We start from the raw sequence: 18,319 nt of genomic DNA, 5'->3' as shown, positions 1-18,319 counted from the left end.
CACTCACAGCGGTGCTGCCAGAAGAGCTCTACTTAGTCACTGCAGCATCCACTTGAGCTTTCTCAGCAGAAACCTCTCTCTGCCAGGGAAGCTAGAGCAGCCACCTGGGAAATCTGGAAGAGCATGTAGAGCAGTCCCACTATGTTCTCAGTGAATTCAAACTTTCCAATTTCCGTATTTTTCCTCTGCCCTGATTGTTTCACAAACTTATTTTTTAAAATAACTTTATTTTATTTACTTATTCAATTTTTATGTGCTGCTGAGGATCGAACCCAGGGTCTTGCACGTGCAAGGCGAGCACTCTACCGCTGAGCCATAACCCCAGCCCCACAAACTTATTTTTTCTCTCTCTCATATAGTTTGATGGTATGGAATATTCTTGGCAAACAAATACTAGTCAATGTTCACTTCTGCTTAATCAACTTCTGACAATAGAACTTTTTCAAGAAAGAATGATGGACCCAGTACAGTATACCTAATAAGCATAAATCTAATTAGGTGAGAAGTCATTGTACTTATTTAACCTTAGCATTGTGGCTATCTTCACCTGTGAATTAAATTTAAACTTTAATTGCACTTCATGTGATGGCCATCTGTCAAGTGTTACTAGGCAAAGCACACACGGCTCATTTGAGGCAATGAAGACTAGAAAATTGACATGCATGGATTAGCAAGGCCTGCTTGGTAGGGAGTAGCCTTGACAGAGAGCACCTGTAACCTCACCTGTTTTGTTTCTTCACATGATATATATCTATATGAACAAATCATCACATGTTGGGTGGTGTTCCCTGGCCACACACAGGAGTTCTGTTAATTATGAAGTTTTAGGTAAACCACTGTTAAGTATTCTTACAGGAGGGAAAAGATGCTATGGATCAATTAATCTCTTCCTAGAGTTTAGTTTCTTATAATTGGAAAATGTCAAATAACAATTAAAAGCCACGAATTAAGTAGCTAGGTTTGCAGAATATGTTGTATAGAAAGATGGGGTGGGGGTTTGTATTTATGTACCTAATTTTTACATGGAAAAATAGGATGTGTATACCAATAATATTTACATATATATGTAAAATTGGCACCACAATCTTCTCTAAAAATCAAATCAAATTGAAAGCTTATTAAATAGAAATCCAGCATTTGAAATTATGCAGCCCTTAAATTTCAGCTTTAGGCAAGTCAATAATTTAGTATAGAGAATAGACTCCAATTTTAAATATTTATTGTGCTTGATATACATAGAAATGAAAGATAAAGATAAACTTTTTTTATCATTGTGCCTCTTTTGATTATAATTCAAAGCTGATTTTGAATTCATTTAAATCTTCAATCAAAACAATTAGTTTTTTGTTTCTTTATAAAAATGATTAAAGACATATTTCTTTCTTATAACACAAATTCTTCAGAGATTTGTGTAAAAAGATTATAGGGGATGTGGTGATATTCCCCCTAGATCCCCTTTCAGGCCTGTCCCCTCCCTATTGGCAATGTTGGTGTTGCCAGCTCTCCATCTTTCTCTGGGAAGAAGGCTGCTTGGTCCTAGGTCACACTCGCTGTTGAGGTAGGCAGTACATGAGGAGCCCATATCCACTGACTAATCCATCTAAGGCCTCTGCCTCCAGGTGGGCCAATTCCACATGGCTGCTGGCGCTCCATACCTCCCCATAGGTTAGCCACTGTTGGATTTCCACTGAAGTTCAATTTCTCCTTCTGCCCAATCTTATTGACTCCATTCCTCCACTTAACATCCTGATATCCTTAGACTATTGTTCCTAAGAGTTCTCTTCAATACATTTTCTGCAAGTATGTCTCCGTCTCACAGTCTATTTCATGGAGAATCCACTTGAGACAAAGAGCAAATCTCTTTAGACATATTCGAAGAGGGAAGATTAATGTACAGCATTTCAATAAACTTCATAGGGAATTCCTTGTGGTTTATAGTGGTTTTATTTCAAAAACATTTATTAAGCATCTAGGGTTTTCTAGGCATTATTCTAAGACTTGAAGACATAAAGTAAAACGAAGACTTGATCTCAAGGAAGTCATTGGAATGAAATACAAACATTACAACAAATGAATATAATTAAAATGTGGCAATCCCTAGATTAAAATTATAACAAACTGCTCTGAAAATTTATAGAGAGGAATATCTGTCCTCCATGCATGGAACAGGAGTGCTTTCACCAGGGACACGTGATAGAAATTCTTCAAAAAGGCTCAGGTCTCTTGAACTATTCTTTCTTCTCTTCCTCTCACATCCTAACTCTCCACAAAAGCTCTTCCCTCTACATTAAATGTATCTAGAATCTTGCTCTCAGCACTCCATCCTTGCTTCTGTTCTGAGCCTGCCCAACATAGCTCCTAGCTGCAGCCCTCTTCCTTTCTACCCTTGCTGCCACTCCAGGTCTCTTCTCATCAGCCCTTAGGTAATTCTCCCAATGAAGTCAGATGCAGTTCCTCTGCAGAAAAGATTCTACACATTTATTCTAAAAACCAAGATGTCACAGCACCGAGTCCCACATCTCCACACATCCCTCTCTGTCTTTACCCTCCAGTCTTACCTGTCTCAGACCCTCAGGTCTCTCCCATCACACAGGCTGTTTTGGGCTCTATGGCCCAACCACACTGCCTGGATGATGCTGAGCATGTGCCTGCCTCAGAGGTCTGTAATCGAATCCCTTGCTGCTCGGTTGGACAGCTGAGTCCTCACCTGGTCCCTTTCCTGCAGGCAGATTGACTCAACCATCAGCTTATTCAGGAAACTTTCCCTGACCAGCTTCACCCTGACTACCCATTCCATTTTCCTGCTTTATTTTTCTTTACAGCACATACTAGCTGCTCCTTAACTGGTTATTATTTATTTTACACAGAGGTTTCATTTCCTCACCAGAAGACTAGTACCACAAGGGCAACCGTGATTATATGTTTTGCTTTCCCCACCATCCCTAATACCTATAATTGTCCCAGAACTGAGTAAATCCTCACTGAATGTTTGTCAAATACATTAATTTAAAAAAGTATAACAGGAACTAAGACGAGGGTGAAATCTTTAGGCATAAGCAACAGTCCAAAGGCATGGAGATTAAAACATTTGTAATCTGGTATGACTAACGTTTAGAAATCCTTTGTGGTCAGAGCTTGAAACATAGCATGGATATGGAAATCATGAAATGTGGTGGTTATGAGCTGAACTGTATCTCCCTGCTCCCAATGCTTACCTTGAATCTCTAACCATTAGTATCTCAGAATCTTATACTAAACCTCTTATACTAAAACCACTTTAACTTTGTCAAAGAATATATTTCATTTATTTGATTATAGAACCCTTTGATATTTGGAAATAAGGCCTTTAAAGAGGTGAGTTATTTAAAATAAAACAGTTATACTGGGCTTTAATCCAATCTGATGGCTATCATTATAAGGAAAGGAAATTTGGACACTCAGAGAGATACAAGGGATGTGTACACAGAGAGAGAGTGACCATGTGAGGACTCAGTGAAAAGGTGGCCGTCTGCAAACCCCAGAGAGGCCTCAGGAGAAAGCAAACCTGTTAACACCTTGATCTCCAGAATTGTGAGAAAGTTAATTTCTGATTTTTAAGGCACTGGTCTCTAATATTTTGATAAGAAATTTTGACTTTAAATGTCCCTGAAACATTTTAAGCAAGGGTAGAAGTGAGATTGAGTCCTAAGTTTAAGGAAGACTGTGTTCGTGGTAACATGGAAGAAGGACTAGAACAGGGAAAAGATTTAGCCATGGAGACTAAGGGGAAGTGTCTGCAATGGTCCAGATCCAGATCAAGTTGAATGAAGGGAAGCAAGAGATGAGCATCCACCTGAGAGCACATGAGTCAGCACCGATGTGACTTACTGACACAGCAGATGTATTATTGACATCTGCCACAACAGAGAATTCAGTAAGCTTTAGCCATTTAAAGAGGTTCAAAAAATAAAACATATGAATTTCAATGGACCTTAAGACGGTCTAGCAACACTCATGCTGCTCTAGCAGTAGAGTACTCAGGGAGAGAGGGTTCTGCAGGGGCTTGGTTTCTCTTGGGGAGAATGTGCTATTAGCATATCCACAAATCTGAGAAATTTTACAATGAATAAACCATTTAATTTTGTCAAAGAATATATTTCTCACATTTATTTGATTATAGAACCCCCCCTTTTTTTTCCTGAGGCACTTTTCCTGAACATGACTATTCTAGAAATGAACACAATTTGGAAAACAAGGCTGTGTTCTAAGGCACTATAACAGTTCCTAGATAAACAGAGAAGCTTGATCTGGGTAGTCTTTATTTCCAATAAGGACACTGCTCAATACAGTTTTAAATCAACTCATAAAAGGAATATACTTGGTTCTCCTATAGCCTAATTGCTACAAGATTAAAACAAAATAAGAATCTTTTGAAAGTAGGAAGACTTCTTTCACATCTCTAAAGGAAAACTACCCAGTGTCTTGAAAAAAAAAAAAAGATATCTCTGGGACTTCAGAGGGATGTATAGCTCAAATGAAGAAATCTGGAGCAATTTTTCACCAGGGATTTTGATCCCAGACTTTAGATCAGTTATGGTCTAAAGTTTCTGATATTTCCATAGTTTCTGAAACCCAGTGTGTGTGTGTCTGTGCAGCGACTCACATGCGATGCGCACATAAGCCTTCCGACTCTTCGTGGTGCCTGCTGAGCTCCAGGCCACACACTGGCACCAATAGTCTTCAGGGCCAAAGAGTTCTTCCACTTGCTGTCGTGAAATCTCAATGCTCACTTCCCGGACAATGAGACCTGAGAAGAGAAAGGGAGGTTCAAGTCAAGAAAAGACCTGTACCAATGAAATATGAAACACATATTTTCTCCCCAGTGATCCTTCTTGTTGCCATAGGTCAACATCCAGATGTTGTCTCTCATCTCTGGTTTTTCAGCTGGCTCCTGTCGCTTTATTTAACTACTTTTTCATTCTCTTATTTGCTATTTCAAATCTTCTGGATTCATCTGAAGATGAAAGTGGAGTGAATCCATCACCCTACAAAATAATGGATTTCCCCAGGGAGCTTGCTAAAATTCATCCCCCACCAAGTTATAGCCCTCTGTTTACTGAGGAGTGAACTCAGATTTCACATCGAAGGACTGTACCTCAATTAAAATGTGGCTAGGATTTCCAGGTGCTATACACAGTCTTCCAACTCCTCACAAGAAATGAGAGAGAACAACCTAAATCTATAATCTTTGTGGTGATAATTTAACAATTCAATTACTTTAATAGTTGTGTTTCAATTATAATAGCCCATTATTTTTTTTTGTGTGTGTGAAAGAAATACTTCAGTTAACATACCTCTAATATCCTAATCAAAGAATATATGACTTTAGGGTTTTCATGCAAGATATTTTGAAAGTCCACCTGATGCATTGTAATTGCAATGTAACTAAAATCTTGTTAAAGTCCTTCAGCCAAAATGCTGAAATAATTGCAATTTATTTCACAGCCTTATGTAATCTTGGATAACAAAACTTGAACTAAGAATCTGGGATTATCATTTCAAGGATATATATCTTTAGCTATCAAGATTGTTACAGAGAATCATTCTGCAATGCTCATTTTTGCAGTGAGTAAAAGGGATTATCTGAACATTGTATGTGGGGAACTTTCAGTTCTCCTGGAAATGGAATACACATATTTTCAGAATAGAGTGTCCATTTGAGATAACTAGCAGAATATCCAGGGAGTAGGATAACTTGTTTTGAGCCAAGTAAGGGCACACAATAAGAATGATTAAATAAATCACTTTGCACTATTTACCTTACATTTATTCATTCATTGAATAAGTATCTATTGTCAGTTACATAAAAGATATTGTACTGAGCACTTAGAGAAATTCTAATTACTCATATTAACAATGGGGTATACTATTTACTATTTAAGAATAATTGTTTTTAATGCTGCAAAGGCGAGCTATAGGGATGAGAGAAAGTAACAAAGAAGTTCAATCTAGCATGAAAGATAGAACCAATGTGAGCTATCTTGGTAGCATTATATGGTGAGAGCCCAGGGTGGGAGCACATACATATATACACATATACACACACACACACACGCACATATATATACATCTTATATGTATCATATGATACATATAAAATATATACATGTGTGTGAGTGCATGTGTATATTGTGATATTGTGCATGTGTGTATATGTATGTCAGTGGGTGTATATTTATTTATTCAATTTCTTGGAGTTTAACAAGTTCCAAAAAGTAATAATTTTTTTGTAATGTTGATTAAAAGTGACAGGAGAGAGTATGCCTTTGGGAAACCCCTAAAAAGGAATTCCAGAAATTTCTCTGTAACACCTAAGAAATACTCAAATGAGTGAGAGTACTCAGGAAATTAACAACCACCCAGTGGAAGCAGGTACTGTCCCCCAGAGGAGTGAACAATATTTTCTATTAAGAGCTGAGAGGGCTTGAGTCATGGGAACTAGTAGGCTCTTAGGTCCACTAAAGATCCTCTCTATTGGATTGAGGACCAGGAAAGTGGGTTTTAGAATCATAAGAAAGGATGAGATCCATTGTCAAAAGTTTACTGAGTATATTTAAAAATATCTTAAAGTTTTGAAAATTAGTAATTCTATCATGTTTATACAATGACCAGTTTAAAAAGAAATTTCAAGGAACTGCTATAATGCAACCCTTCAACCCTGTCTGAAAAGCCAATATATTATTTTAGCCAATGTCCAACTGATATAACAATCTTCACAGCAAAAATCCCAAACTATCAGTGAATAGCATTACTTTCCACCCTCTTTCCTGGCTTTGCTCAGGCCTCCTGTTTTTCTGATCTTACTATAATTTTTCTCATTTTTCTAATATCTAGAAATTTGTGTCTTTGGATAGATGGAATGCAACCTCTCTCCCAACCCCATCTCCTCCTGTTTTCTTCTTCCTCACTCTGGTGTTTAATGCTTTTGCCTGTTTTACTTCTTTATCCATTCCCTCCTCATGCAGAAATTCAGTTACTGGAAACACAGCTCTTCCAATTTACAGTTACCAAAGGGCTGATAAACCTGCTGTGTATATTTCCTTCAAACTATAATGGCTCTTTCTAAAATTCAGAGCATCAACAAATGGGCTCAGGATATTAAAACCACATACAAATATTTTGTGTCCCAAGAGGATACCTCAGGTTTCATTCCCCACTTTTACTTAAAGCAATTACAGGAAACCTAATTAAATGCTAGTGGAACTTCACTAGGTCCACTGTATCCTTTATCCCAAATAGGCTCATGGATGTTTCTACTGACCACAAATCTGAAGCCTTTTAAGAAGCCACAGACCGACCCTCCTGCTACAGGAGCTATTCATAGTATGAATGTTCTGAATTGTGTGGTCTGGGCTCCCTGTGGGCGCTGGAATCAAGCACACACCATTTTTTGTCTCAGCTCCACAGACACCCCATTCAGGAGGAGGTGGACTAATTACAGTTGTGTACAGTTATTCTGTTACATGTTCCAAAGTTTACATTCCAACTTTTGGTCAACAACACAAGAACAAGAAAGAATGGCACCATGAAGTATCTAAACACAGTTCAAAATTCCCTGGAATCGGCTGCAGTATTCAGACTCTGAGCTACAAGGTTACATACCATAGTTTCATTACCATAGATAAGTTCATTACCTATGACATTTTGCTCATCATCAAACCAGGGCTAGTGGTTTGGGTAAAAGCAGGTAATATCTTTTCTCTTTGAAAGTAAAATTTCAAATCTGCTTGAAGTCCTGAGATGGAAAAAGCAAGCTTCCTTGAAATATGAAATGCCATCAGCATTACTTCCAAGGCAGGCTGCTTTGAAGAGCATTTGGGAACTTGAAATTGGTTTCAGGTTATTTAAGGGTAGGGGAAATGCTTCAGTCTATAGGATTTACACAAATACAAATGTGTAGTTTCCATCACATCTGATAACATCAAAGATTCCCCATCATTATGTTTCCCTTAATAGTGGCATCTCAAAGACGCATGCTGTTTGAAGTTTTCAGTGATTTGCTTTCATAATATGATTCATTGTGGTTTGGGAGCTAGAGTGCAGGAAAGTAATTAGCATGTTATACCAAGAAGTCTTATAATGAGTCTGAGCATACACTTGTTAACAGGGAGTTTCAAATGAATATAGAAATCCAGATGCAAATGTCACCTTCTGAGTGGATCTTTGTGAGGCCATACATGAATATGGCAATAAAATCTACTAAATGACATTGATTATTTATCTTTAGTATACCTTTAATTTTATAATAGTGATCAGGCACCCACAAATAGTATTTTCCTAGAATATTATTCTAAACTAATCACCAATACATGATGAATTTCCTTGAATAATTATTCAAGACAATATCTGTATTCCCATTGAAATTGAATTTGTAGTGCCATCAAACACGTACTTATTAAAAATCATTAATGTCAGAGACTATGTTAAGTTGCAGAAATATAAAAATGGATCAAATGTTGTTTGGCTTCAGCTGTTTATTTACTGAATAAAAGTACCTTGTTTATTAGGTGATACTTAAAAATTATGCACCGTCTTAATACATTTTAAAAAGTGTGGTTACCAAACTGTACCTTCTGATAATTCATGAGTGTTTAACTGAAACCCACCTAAGCCAGCATCAGACTTGGGTGTTATGTGTGTCTGAGCTGTATTCCTCCTGCCTCCCAAGGACTTCATCTTCCCTTTGGCAAAGGGAGACAACACATTGCACAGGCCCAGCAATTTGCCTCCCAACCCCACCCCCATCTCTCTAATGGAGAAGAGCTGCAGAGCTCTCCCAAATCTCATTACAGGACATTCACAGTTAGGACAGGAGTTAGTGGGAAAGGCACAAAGTTGCAGGTAGGGATGTTCTGGAATATATTACGACATTTTATTGAATTAGTGTGGTCTCTTTCTTATGCTTTCATTGGGAGCCTAATCCTATTAGTCTTCACTAATATGATCTAAAATATGAAACATATCAGTTCTAGATGTCTTAATTTAAATTAAATCACAAAATACCCTGCCATTATTTAAAAGGATGTCATACCATAAAAACTGATAATCATTTTAGCAACCTATAACTGTGACTATAATAATCAAAATATGATAACTTGAAAGGCAGAACTTCACAATCAGGATGCTAGGTTATATTCCATGAGGTCATCTGACAATCTTTACAGCAGGTTATATTCCCTGAGGTCATTTGACAATCTGTACAGACACTGTAAACACATAATTTACCAACTCTGCTTTGCAATGGTTTTTCTTGAATTTTTAATGTAATTTTTAATATATGAATAGGCAATGAAAACTAAAATTATGTTGTGCAATTTGAAACTGAGACTTAGTGGTGTATTAGCATTATTGTTAATATAATTTTATTAGTTACATTACTGTATTTGTGATCGAGATGAATTTAAGAAACACAGTGCCTACAAAGACTGAATCATAACAAAATAGAAAATCTGAATAAATGATGAATAAGGAAATTTACTCAATAATGAAAAGTCTCCTATAAAAGAAAAGCAGAGGACTAGATGGCTTCACTGTTAAAATCTACCAAACACTTAAGGAAAGATCAAGAACAGTCCTTCTTAAACTCTTCCCAAAAAATCAAACTAGCATTATCCTCACATCAAAACCATACAAAGACATTATTAGAAAAGTAGGGGCCAATAATCCTGATGAATACAGTTGTAAAAGTCCTCAACAAAATATTATCAACCTGAATTTGAAAGCATATTAAAGTTCCACCATGCTCAAGTGGGACTTATTCCTGAGACAGAGGAACAGTTCAATATATGGAACAACATGATACATCACATTAACAGAATAAAGGACAAAAGTCATATGATCATCTCAGTATACACAGAAAAGGGATTTGACAATATTCAAAATCCTTTCATGATAAATATTCTCAAGTTAGGTGTAGAATGACTGTATCTCAATATAATGGAGAGTATATATGACAAGCCCACAGCTAACATAATGCTCAATGGTTAAAAGTTGAAAGCTTTTCCTAAAAGGTTTAGAATAACACAGGGATGCCCACTTTCAAAACAGAATGGGGGAAAACACTTGTAAACCATACATCTAATAAGGAGCTCAAACAACTCAATAGCAAGAAAACAACCTAATTAAAAACGAGCAAAGGACCTGAATAGATATTTCTAAAAAAAAAAAGACATACAAATGGCCAAGTATATTACCAAGTATATTAAAATATGCTCAACATCACTAATTATGTGAAATGATACACAGATTAAAATCACAAAGAACTATCACCTCATACCTGTTAGAATGACTATGATAAAAAAGACAAAGGATGAAAAGTGTTGGCAAGGGTATAGAGAAAAGGGAATCCTTGCACACTTTTGGTGAAAATATAAATTATTGCAGCCTTTATGGGAAAATGTGGAGGCACCTCAAAAATTTTAAAATAGATCTACCATAAGATCTAGTTATCCCACTAGTAGGTGTATTCAAAGGAAATAAAATCAATATGTTAAACAGACACCTGAACTCCCATGTTCATTGCAACACTTAATAATAGCCAAAATATGAACCCAACAGATGAATGGATAAAGAAAATGCAACACACACACACACACACACACACACACACACACACACGATGGGATACTATTCAGTATTAAAAACAAAAGAAAGGAATTTTGTCATTTGTGACAATATAGGTAAACCAGAAGTTTATTAATTCAAGTAAAATGAGCCAGGCACAGAAACACAAATACTGCAGTGTTTCACTTAAAAGTGGAATGAATCCACTTTTTTTTTTTTTTGAATCTAAAAAAGTCAAACTCATAGAAGCCGAGAGTACAGTGGTGGCTACTGAGAGCTGATTGGGGAGTTATTGGTCAAAGGATAGAAAATTTTAGGAAGACAAAAAGAATAACTGTAAGAGAACTATCATACAAGTGGTGAATATAGTTTAATTATAATGTATTATATTCTTGACAAAAACTAAGAAAGAAGATTTTGAGTATTGTTGCCACACACAGAGAAAAGCACCTGAGGTGATGCGTATGCTAAATAGCTTGGTTTAACCACTCTACAATGCAGGCATATTTGAAAATATCATGTTGCCTACCATAAACTTACCCAATTTTTATTTGACAATTAAGAATTTTAAAGGGATAAATTCACACAAAGTTTTAATAATACATGGCTGGGACTGAATGGTACAAGTGATTTGCTTAGAAGCTTTTCATACCTGTCATTGACTTTATTTCCTTTTCTGGTTATAGTTTTATAGTCAATTAATTCTATTAAGTGATACCAAATGTGTCAAATGAGGACCTGTGTTTTGTATAAAAGTCAAAAGAATATTCAATGGATTGTGACTCTGGGTTGAAGGATTCCTAGTGCCTCTGGAAAGCTCCATGATGAGTATAGTTCAATGCACTATTTCCCATCTTGAAACTTAAAATTTTAGTTACGATATTAAATAGAGTGACAAATGATTCTTACTCCAGCAATAACAACATTGTTTTTCTCTTTCTTTTGTGGGAGCATTAGGTTTCGAATTTCACAGGAGAAGCAGTCCTCCTGTTTTTTATTTGAGTTTTCAAATACATGGCACCTAGAGGGTCAGGTCTGAAGGATAATGGGAGTGATGGGTCTGAAAACATTTCTGTCTTGCATTCAAGGTTGTAATGAGTCAATAGAAATCAATATTACCAGCGTTGACCATCATTTAATTCTTATTCTTAACTTTGGTGATGAAAAAAAATCTATTGAATCGGTGCCAAGAACTATTCTGAGGCCAAACTGGAACTAAAATGCTTTCTTTAACCTCTGCCTTGTGTGAATTCTTTGGAATTCAATGAAGCAATTTTATAAAAACATGATGGCAATTTGTTTAATTCAGAAGGGCACATTCCCTTATGTTGGCAAATAGAACATTCTTCTATATATCTTTCCTAAAACATCAAACCTATCACTATATTTGAATATACACTCTCCACCACTTCTCTTTGACAGTTTAATTCTTATTATGACCTAAATCTGAATACATGCAGTTCTTGGCTTCCTCTTTTTATACATTTCATTAATTTCAATAAAATTTTTAAAAAGATTCCAGTCAATAGGGTGAATAATGAATTCCTGGAAATCTAGTTAACACTACTGTTATGAATTATAGGTTTTCCTATCCTTCTTGCTTGGTCATTCAGTATATACTTATTGAGGCTCTACTATGTGCCAAGCACTCTTTTTTTAAAATTTTAATGTTTAGTTGTAGTTGGACACAATACCTTTATTTTATTTATTTATTTATTTTCATGTGGTGCTAGGATCAAACCCAGGGCCTCACATGTGCTAGGCGAGCACTGTACTGCTGAGCCACAACCCCAGCCCCTACCAAGCACTCTTCTATATGCTCAGGACACATTGATAAAGATTGCAGAGAAAGTCTCATCCTGTTATGTTCTGCCATGAAGATAATCCTTGAGCATCTGTTTTGTGCTTGGTGGTTGTGTCCTAGGAAGTCATAAAGATGAATCACTTATGGTTACTTCATTCAAAAGAAATGAAAGTAGGCATGCATTGAGTATAGGGACTCTGTCATTTGGTTATAATCCATGGAGTAATTGTCAAAAATATTTGTCCAGTTAATGTATGTTAAATGAATTGTTTGTATCTAAACAGCTATAATGCAAAGGAAAAGGTTTAATCACAGATATGAATTTAATTGTAGCTCAGAAGAGTAAAGATAACTAGTATCCTGCGAAAGGAAACATAACAAATTATGCTGTGTTCATGCATTATCATACCACTATGATTGCTGCCTTTATATATGATTATAACACACTAATGAAAATATTAATAACAACAATAGAAGGGAGATCAGTACAGTAGAGCAAGCAGATCAGAGGGAGGTAGGACAAGAGGAAAAAGCAATATACCGGGGAGTGTGATTGTTCAATTTATGTCATAGCATGTACAAATATGGCACAATGAATCCCACTACTATGAATAATTATCATGCACCAATAAAATATTTTTAAAAGATAACCAGTGTCTACCATGTGTCTTAGTTAATCTGCATATTAATGATTATGAATTAGTATTATTATACCTGTCATACAGGGAAATAGCAGAGATCAGAATTTAAACAATGATTCATACAGCCAATGTGTACTGAAAAAAGGAATCAGATACATATTTGTCTGAATTCAATATTCTTATTCTTTCCACTACATTATTATTTCTCAAACTGTTTCTCAAAAAAAGGGTTCCATAGTTAAACATCTTCAAGATTTCTGTTTAACATACCTTCCTTTAAGAAACTCAGAATGCCCATCAGTAAATTGCAGACATTGGTCTGAAGTTCTGCCATCAAAGTTGGTGTAATGTGGATTAGCACCATTTCCCCTAATATATTAATCCACAGAACTTTAGGCAACACTGACACAGCCCCATCTCACCATGGCTTTCAATGTAGTTTTGTTTGGCATTCTCCATGTTGGTCTGTTCAAAGTAATTCACAGTTTGGGAAATCCTGGAAACTCCACGAAGAAAGCTGTAGTGATGTAGTTTAAGACAGAGCGATCAGGAAAACATGGGCAAGTACAATATTTGAGATTGACACAGATGCATGGTTTGGGTTTAAAGAGTGACAGGAAAATCAAAGACACTTCATGAAGAAAGCGTAACAGTCAAGTCAAAGAGCAGAGATTCAACAACAATCACAACCACCACCACAGAACATTGCAAGGAAAAATAGTTCACATAAAAATGTTGAGTGTGAAGAGAGATTCATGGAGAACCTTGAATGGCAACTACAGACATTTGTTCTTTGGAGCAGGGAAACTCAATATTGTAAATTGGTGAAATGACATTTTAAAAAATGATGTATTCTTTAGGAAGATTAATCTGTCTCTGCTAGTAAACAAGGCTAATTTGACTTAGAATTCTAATAATTTTAATTGTTATTACAAAATTGTTTCAGAGCTATGTTCTTATATCAAGTCATTAATCACAAGTGTTAAGAGCACTATTTTTGGTAATCTTCTGAAAACACTCTGACAATGGCAGCAAGATCTATGTGTCCACAATAATAAATACTTCCAGGCGTGGTGGTACACACCTGTAATCCCAGGGGCCCAGGAGGCTGAGGCAGGAGGATCTCAAGTTCAAAGCCAGCCTCAGCAAAAGTGAGGCTCTAAGCAACTCAGTGAGACCCTCTCTCTAATAAAATACAAAATAGGGTTGGGGATGTGGCTCAGTGGCCAAGTGCCCCTGCGTTCAATCCCCAGTACCCCTCCAGCCACAGTTGGGCCTCTTTTTGCACTTACTCCAAATAATTCAAAAACAAGCATTAAGAGCAATCACTTCTGAGAGAAGGCCACTTAAATAGTTTACACATAGTATAGTCTATTGGGGACAGCTATTTGATTATCTTAAAAATAGTAAGTTCCAGGGTTTGGGCTGTAGCTCAGTGGTAGAATGCTTGCCTAGCATGGGTGAGGTACTAGGTTCGAACCTCAGTACCACATAAAAAATAAATAAATAAACAAAGTTATAATTTTTTTAAAAAATAGTAAGTTCCAAATTCCCAGTGAGATTTTTCAAATAAAAATGTAAGTATTTATATTTTAACAAATTGTACTCATCCAGGAAAATTGTTATAACAACTGGTGGATAGAAAAAGTATTCATCTAACATATAACAACCAAGTGATTTATTCAGATAGGAAAATAAATTCCCGCTCTGTATTATTCTTTGACTTTTGGCAAGCCTAAATTCATCAAGCTTTTATTTCCCAATTTTAAAACAAAGCTTTTTTTTTGTGTGTGTGTGTGTGTGTATGTATGTGTGTGTGGCGGGGGGAGGAGTTGCTGGGTTGTGAGAAAAGAAATGAAGGAATAGTTATAAAAGTACTTTAAATCTGTAAAATTCCCTTTATATATACTGTTAATATTTTGACAGTAAAGTATATAATCATTTCAGGTAATGAATAGACTTAGGAGATGAGAGGAGCCCTACTGGTTGGATATTATCTTAGGTAGACACTAAGATGAGAAAGATGTGGTAGTTGGTTTTGGAAATTTTCAGTGGAGTTAGGTGAGCTGGGTTAAGTGGGGACTTTCATTGTTCAGGGCCATGAATATGAATCCAGGATAGTAAGAAATGGAGTTTGAACACCTGAATGAGTTCAAGAGATTTGCTTTTGTTATTTTGCCTTTTAGCCAAGTCACCTGGGATTTTACTAATCCCCCAGATCTCTACTGCATATTGTTTTGTAGACAGATTGGAGCTACCCTGACAGAGTGGGTGGCAGTGTGTAACCCTAATTATATTGGCTATAGAATGCTTGTGCAGCTCCTTTATTTGGCCTTCCTGATGCTCCTGTTTAGTAGTAACAGGTAAGACCAAGACATTCAGCAACTATATGGAAATCACCAAGTAGGCTAATTTTGAACAGGATAAGAAGATGTCAATATTTAAGTGAAGATATAACATGGACGTATACAATCTCATGCCCTCTTGGGTCTTTACATTTTCCAACTAGAATATGAGCTCCATCAGGGTAGAGATTGTTGGCTGTGATGTATAGTTGCCAAGGACTTGAATCATGGCCGACACATATTGCAGGCATACAATAAATGTTTGTGGAATGAATCAAAGAATATTGTCCTAGAATACTACTATACACTTATTTTAAAGATATGTGATTATGTGCACTCTATATAATGTAGAGGAAAGGGACTTTCAGTCAAGAGAGGAGTTGTATCTTCTACCCTAGCCAGAAAGACATCATAAAAACCACTTTGATTCAAATTTGAGCATGCTGGGCATTCACACTAAAAATAGGGGAAAATTGAAGTTTTCATGCCTTTTAGATCTTCCAAAATTATCTATAATAGCTGAGTAAATACAGATCAAGTACCACTGAAAAGATTTCTTTTTATTCTCCTTTTTAAAGACCAGTATGATATACAAAAATGACTCACTAATGTACATACAACAAGGAAAATTTTTGTGGAATTTCAAGTGGAGATGAAAATGTTAGCATTACATATGGTCAAGGTAAGAGCATGTATTTTTTTTATTGGTTGTTCAAAACATTACAAAGCTCTTGACATATCATATTTCATACATTAGATTCAAGTGGGTTATGAACTCCCATTTTTACCCCAATTACAGACTGCAGAATCACATCGGTTACACATCCACATTTTTACATGATGCCATATTCGTGACTATTGTATTCTGCTACCTTTCCTATCCTCTATTATACCCCCTCCCCTCCCCTCCCATCTTCTCTCTCTACCCCATCTACTACAATTCATTTCTCTCCTTGTTTTTTTTCCCCATTCCCCTCACAACCTCTTATATGTAATTTTGTGTAACAATGAGGGTCTCCTTCCATTTCCATGCAATTTCCCTTTTCTCTCTCTTTCCCTCCCACCTCATGTCTCTGTTTAATGTTAGTCTTTTCCTCCTGCTCTTCCTCCCTGCTCTGTTAAGAGCATGTATTTTGAACTTGTGCTAAAATATCAGTTTTCAAATTTAATGTTGTATAGGGATTGATAAATAATTATGTATTCTCATATTTCCAAAATATTTCTATACATTCCTGAAATCCTAATATCAAATCATTCTTTTATCATTCAAGAGGGAGAAATAATTTAATAAAATGCCCAGATATAATGAATTTTCTAAATTTTTGTTACCTTTTTTAACAAAGAAAATCTCTTTGCCCTTCTGCTGACTCTATTACATATACTTACTTTTTCCCCTTTGCACTTAGTTTTTGATAGCATAGGGCTTTACATAGAATTGCAGACTGCCAAAGTTATGCTAGTAAAACCTTATTTTAAATTACTCCTTGGCAGTTGATTTAACTAAGAGTATGATCTTTGGAAAAGGATCTGGTTGAAATTCTGGTTCTTCTTTAACTAAATGTATGATCTTGAAAAAAACTTCTTCATTTAATCTAACTTTCCTCAACAGAGCAATGGAATTAAGATTCCTAACTCAATGGATTGTTGTAAGGATTCAATGAGGCAATGCACATAAAATTCTTGGCAGGATAATCCCATAATATGAGTTAGCTAACATGATTTTAGAAGCTGGAGTAGTTTATGCTATCCTGTGTCCTAATTTTTGTTCTGTGTCCTCCCCTAATTTTTCAACATCATAAAGACATCTTCCAGAACCAGCCATGTCTTTTTCATCAGGGTGTATGCCTAATACATCATATGCCTGTTCATGTCTTCAGGCAAAGTTTTGTTCTACTTCCTTTTTTTAAACATATTCTCTTCAAAGGATACATAGCTCCTCTAAATTTTCAGCATCACAAAAGGACTCCACGGAAGCTGTCCTTCATGAGATTTCTAGGAGATCTACCCTTCTAACCATGGTTTTAGAGTCTCCAAGAGAGAACAGAGGACTCACACTTGCTCTCAAGTGTCTTAGCTGGGAAGTGGCAGCATAATTGTCAGTTGCAGTCATTTGGCAACAAATGATCACTCCACCCAGGTGAACTTTCAGGAAAGGAGGCTGGAACTTAGAGTATTCCTACGTACCTAGGCAGCAGAGGTCCTATCACAATGTAATTGGGGAAAAAAAGATGCTTAGGAAAAGAGAAGAAATTTAATTTCTAAAAAATCACAATGCCATTGAAATACTAACAGTCATCAAATAAAAATGAAATTTGGATTATTGTTTTCTGCAGAATGAAATCTTTAGTGACAGAGAAAACTAAATATGGAAAAATAGAACATTAAAATGAAAGGAAAAAAACCTGATTTTTGATCCTGGATTGGCTACTATCATAAGTAAATTTAAGCATGGCACTAAATTTCTCATTTTCTTAAACTTTAAATTGATAAAAATAGTTTTTTTTTTCTCAGTGCACTTCACAGAACTGCAATGAGATCACAAGAAATCTTGAAAAGGGACTACTTTTATAGACAGATGGCATGGCAGAGACTGCCAGCTCCTTACATCTTCCCATGGACACAATTTGACCATATTTTCTAGCTTGCTTAGTTTCAGATGTGGTCACAAAGCAATGCTGGTCAACAGAATGTGAGCAGAAGCCACATGTACCTTTTATAGGTTAGGCTTTTGGAGAAGCTGCTGGGTCTCACTGTATTTCCCCTGCTACTGCTGGCTGGATGCAAAATAAAGTAAGACCTCAGAGGATGGTAGAGAGACAGTTGGGAGGAGCCTAAGTCCATGCCCCAGTAAGGGAAGCAGTGCTGCACCAGACAAGGTCACCTTCCTAGGACTGTTACATAAACAGGTGTGTTGTTGCATCATGCTT

General features: G+C 36.2%; 1 protein-coding gene across 1 annotated transcript in view; it reads right to left on the bottom strand.

Annotated features, from left to right (window-relative positions):
* Positions 1 to 18,319, bottom strand: part of Unc5c (unc-5 netrin receptor C) — a 356,375-nt gene that overhangs the window by 112,623 nt on the left and 225,433 nt on the right. The window contains exon 3 of the mRNA XM_027926684.2: positions 4,643 to 4,786. Within this exon, the coding sequence (XP_027782485.1) occupies positions 4,643 to 4,786 (144 nt within the window). The remainder of the gene's footprint in view (positions 1 to 4,642; positions 4,787 to 18,319) is intronic.

Source organism: Marmota flaviventris, chromosome 7 (genome assembly GCF_047511675.1).
Source record: "Marmota flaviventris isolate mMarFla1 chromosome 7, mMarFla1.hap1, whole genome shotgun sequence".
NCBI lineage: Eukaryota > Metazoa > Chordata > Mammalia > Rodentia > Sciuridae > Marmota > Marmota flaviventris.
Note: the sequence above shows the minus strand (reverse complement) of the source record. Positions and strands in the feature narration are given on the sequence as shown.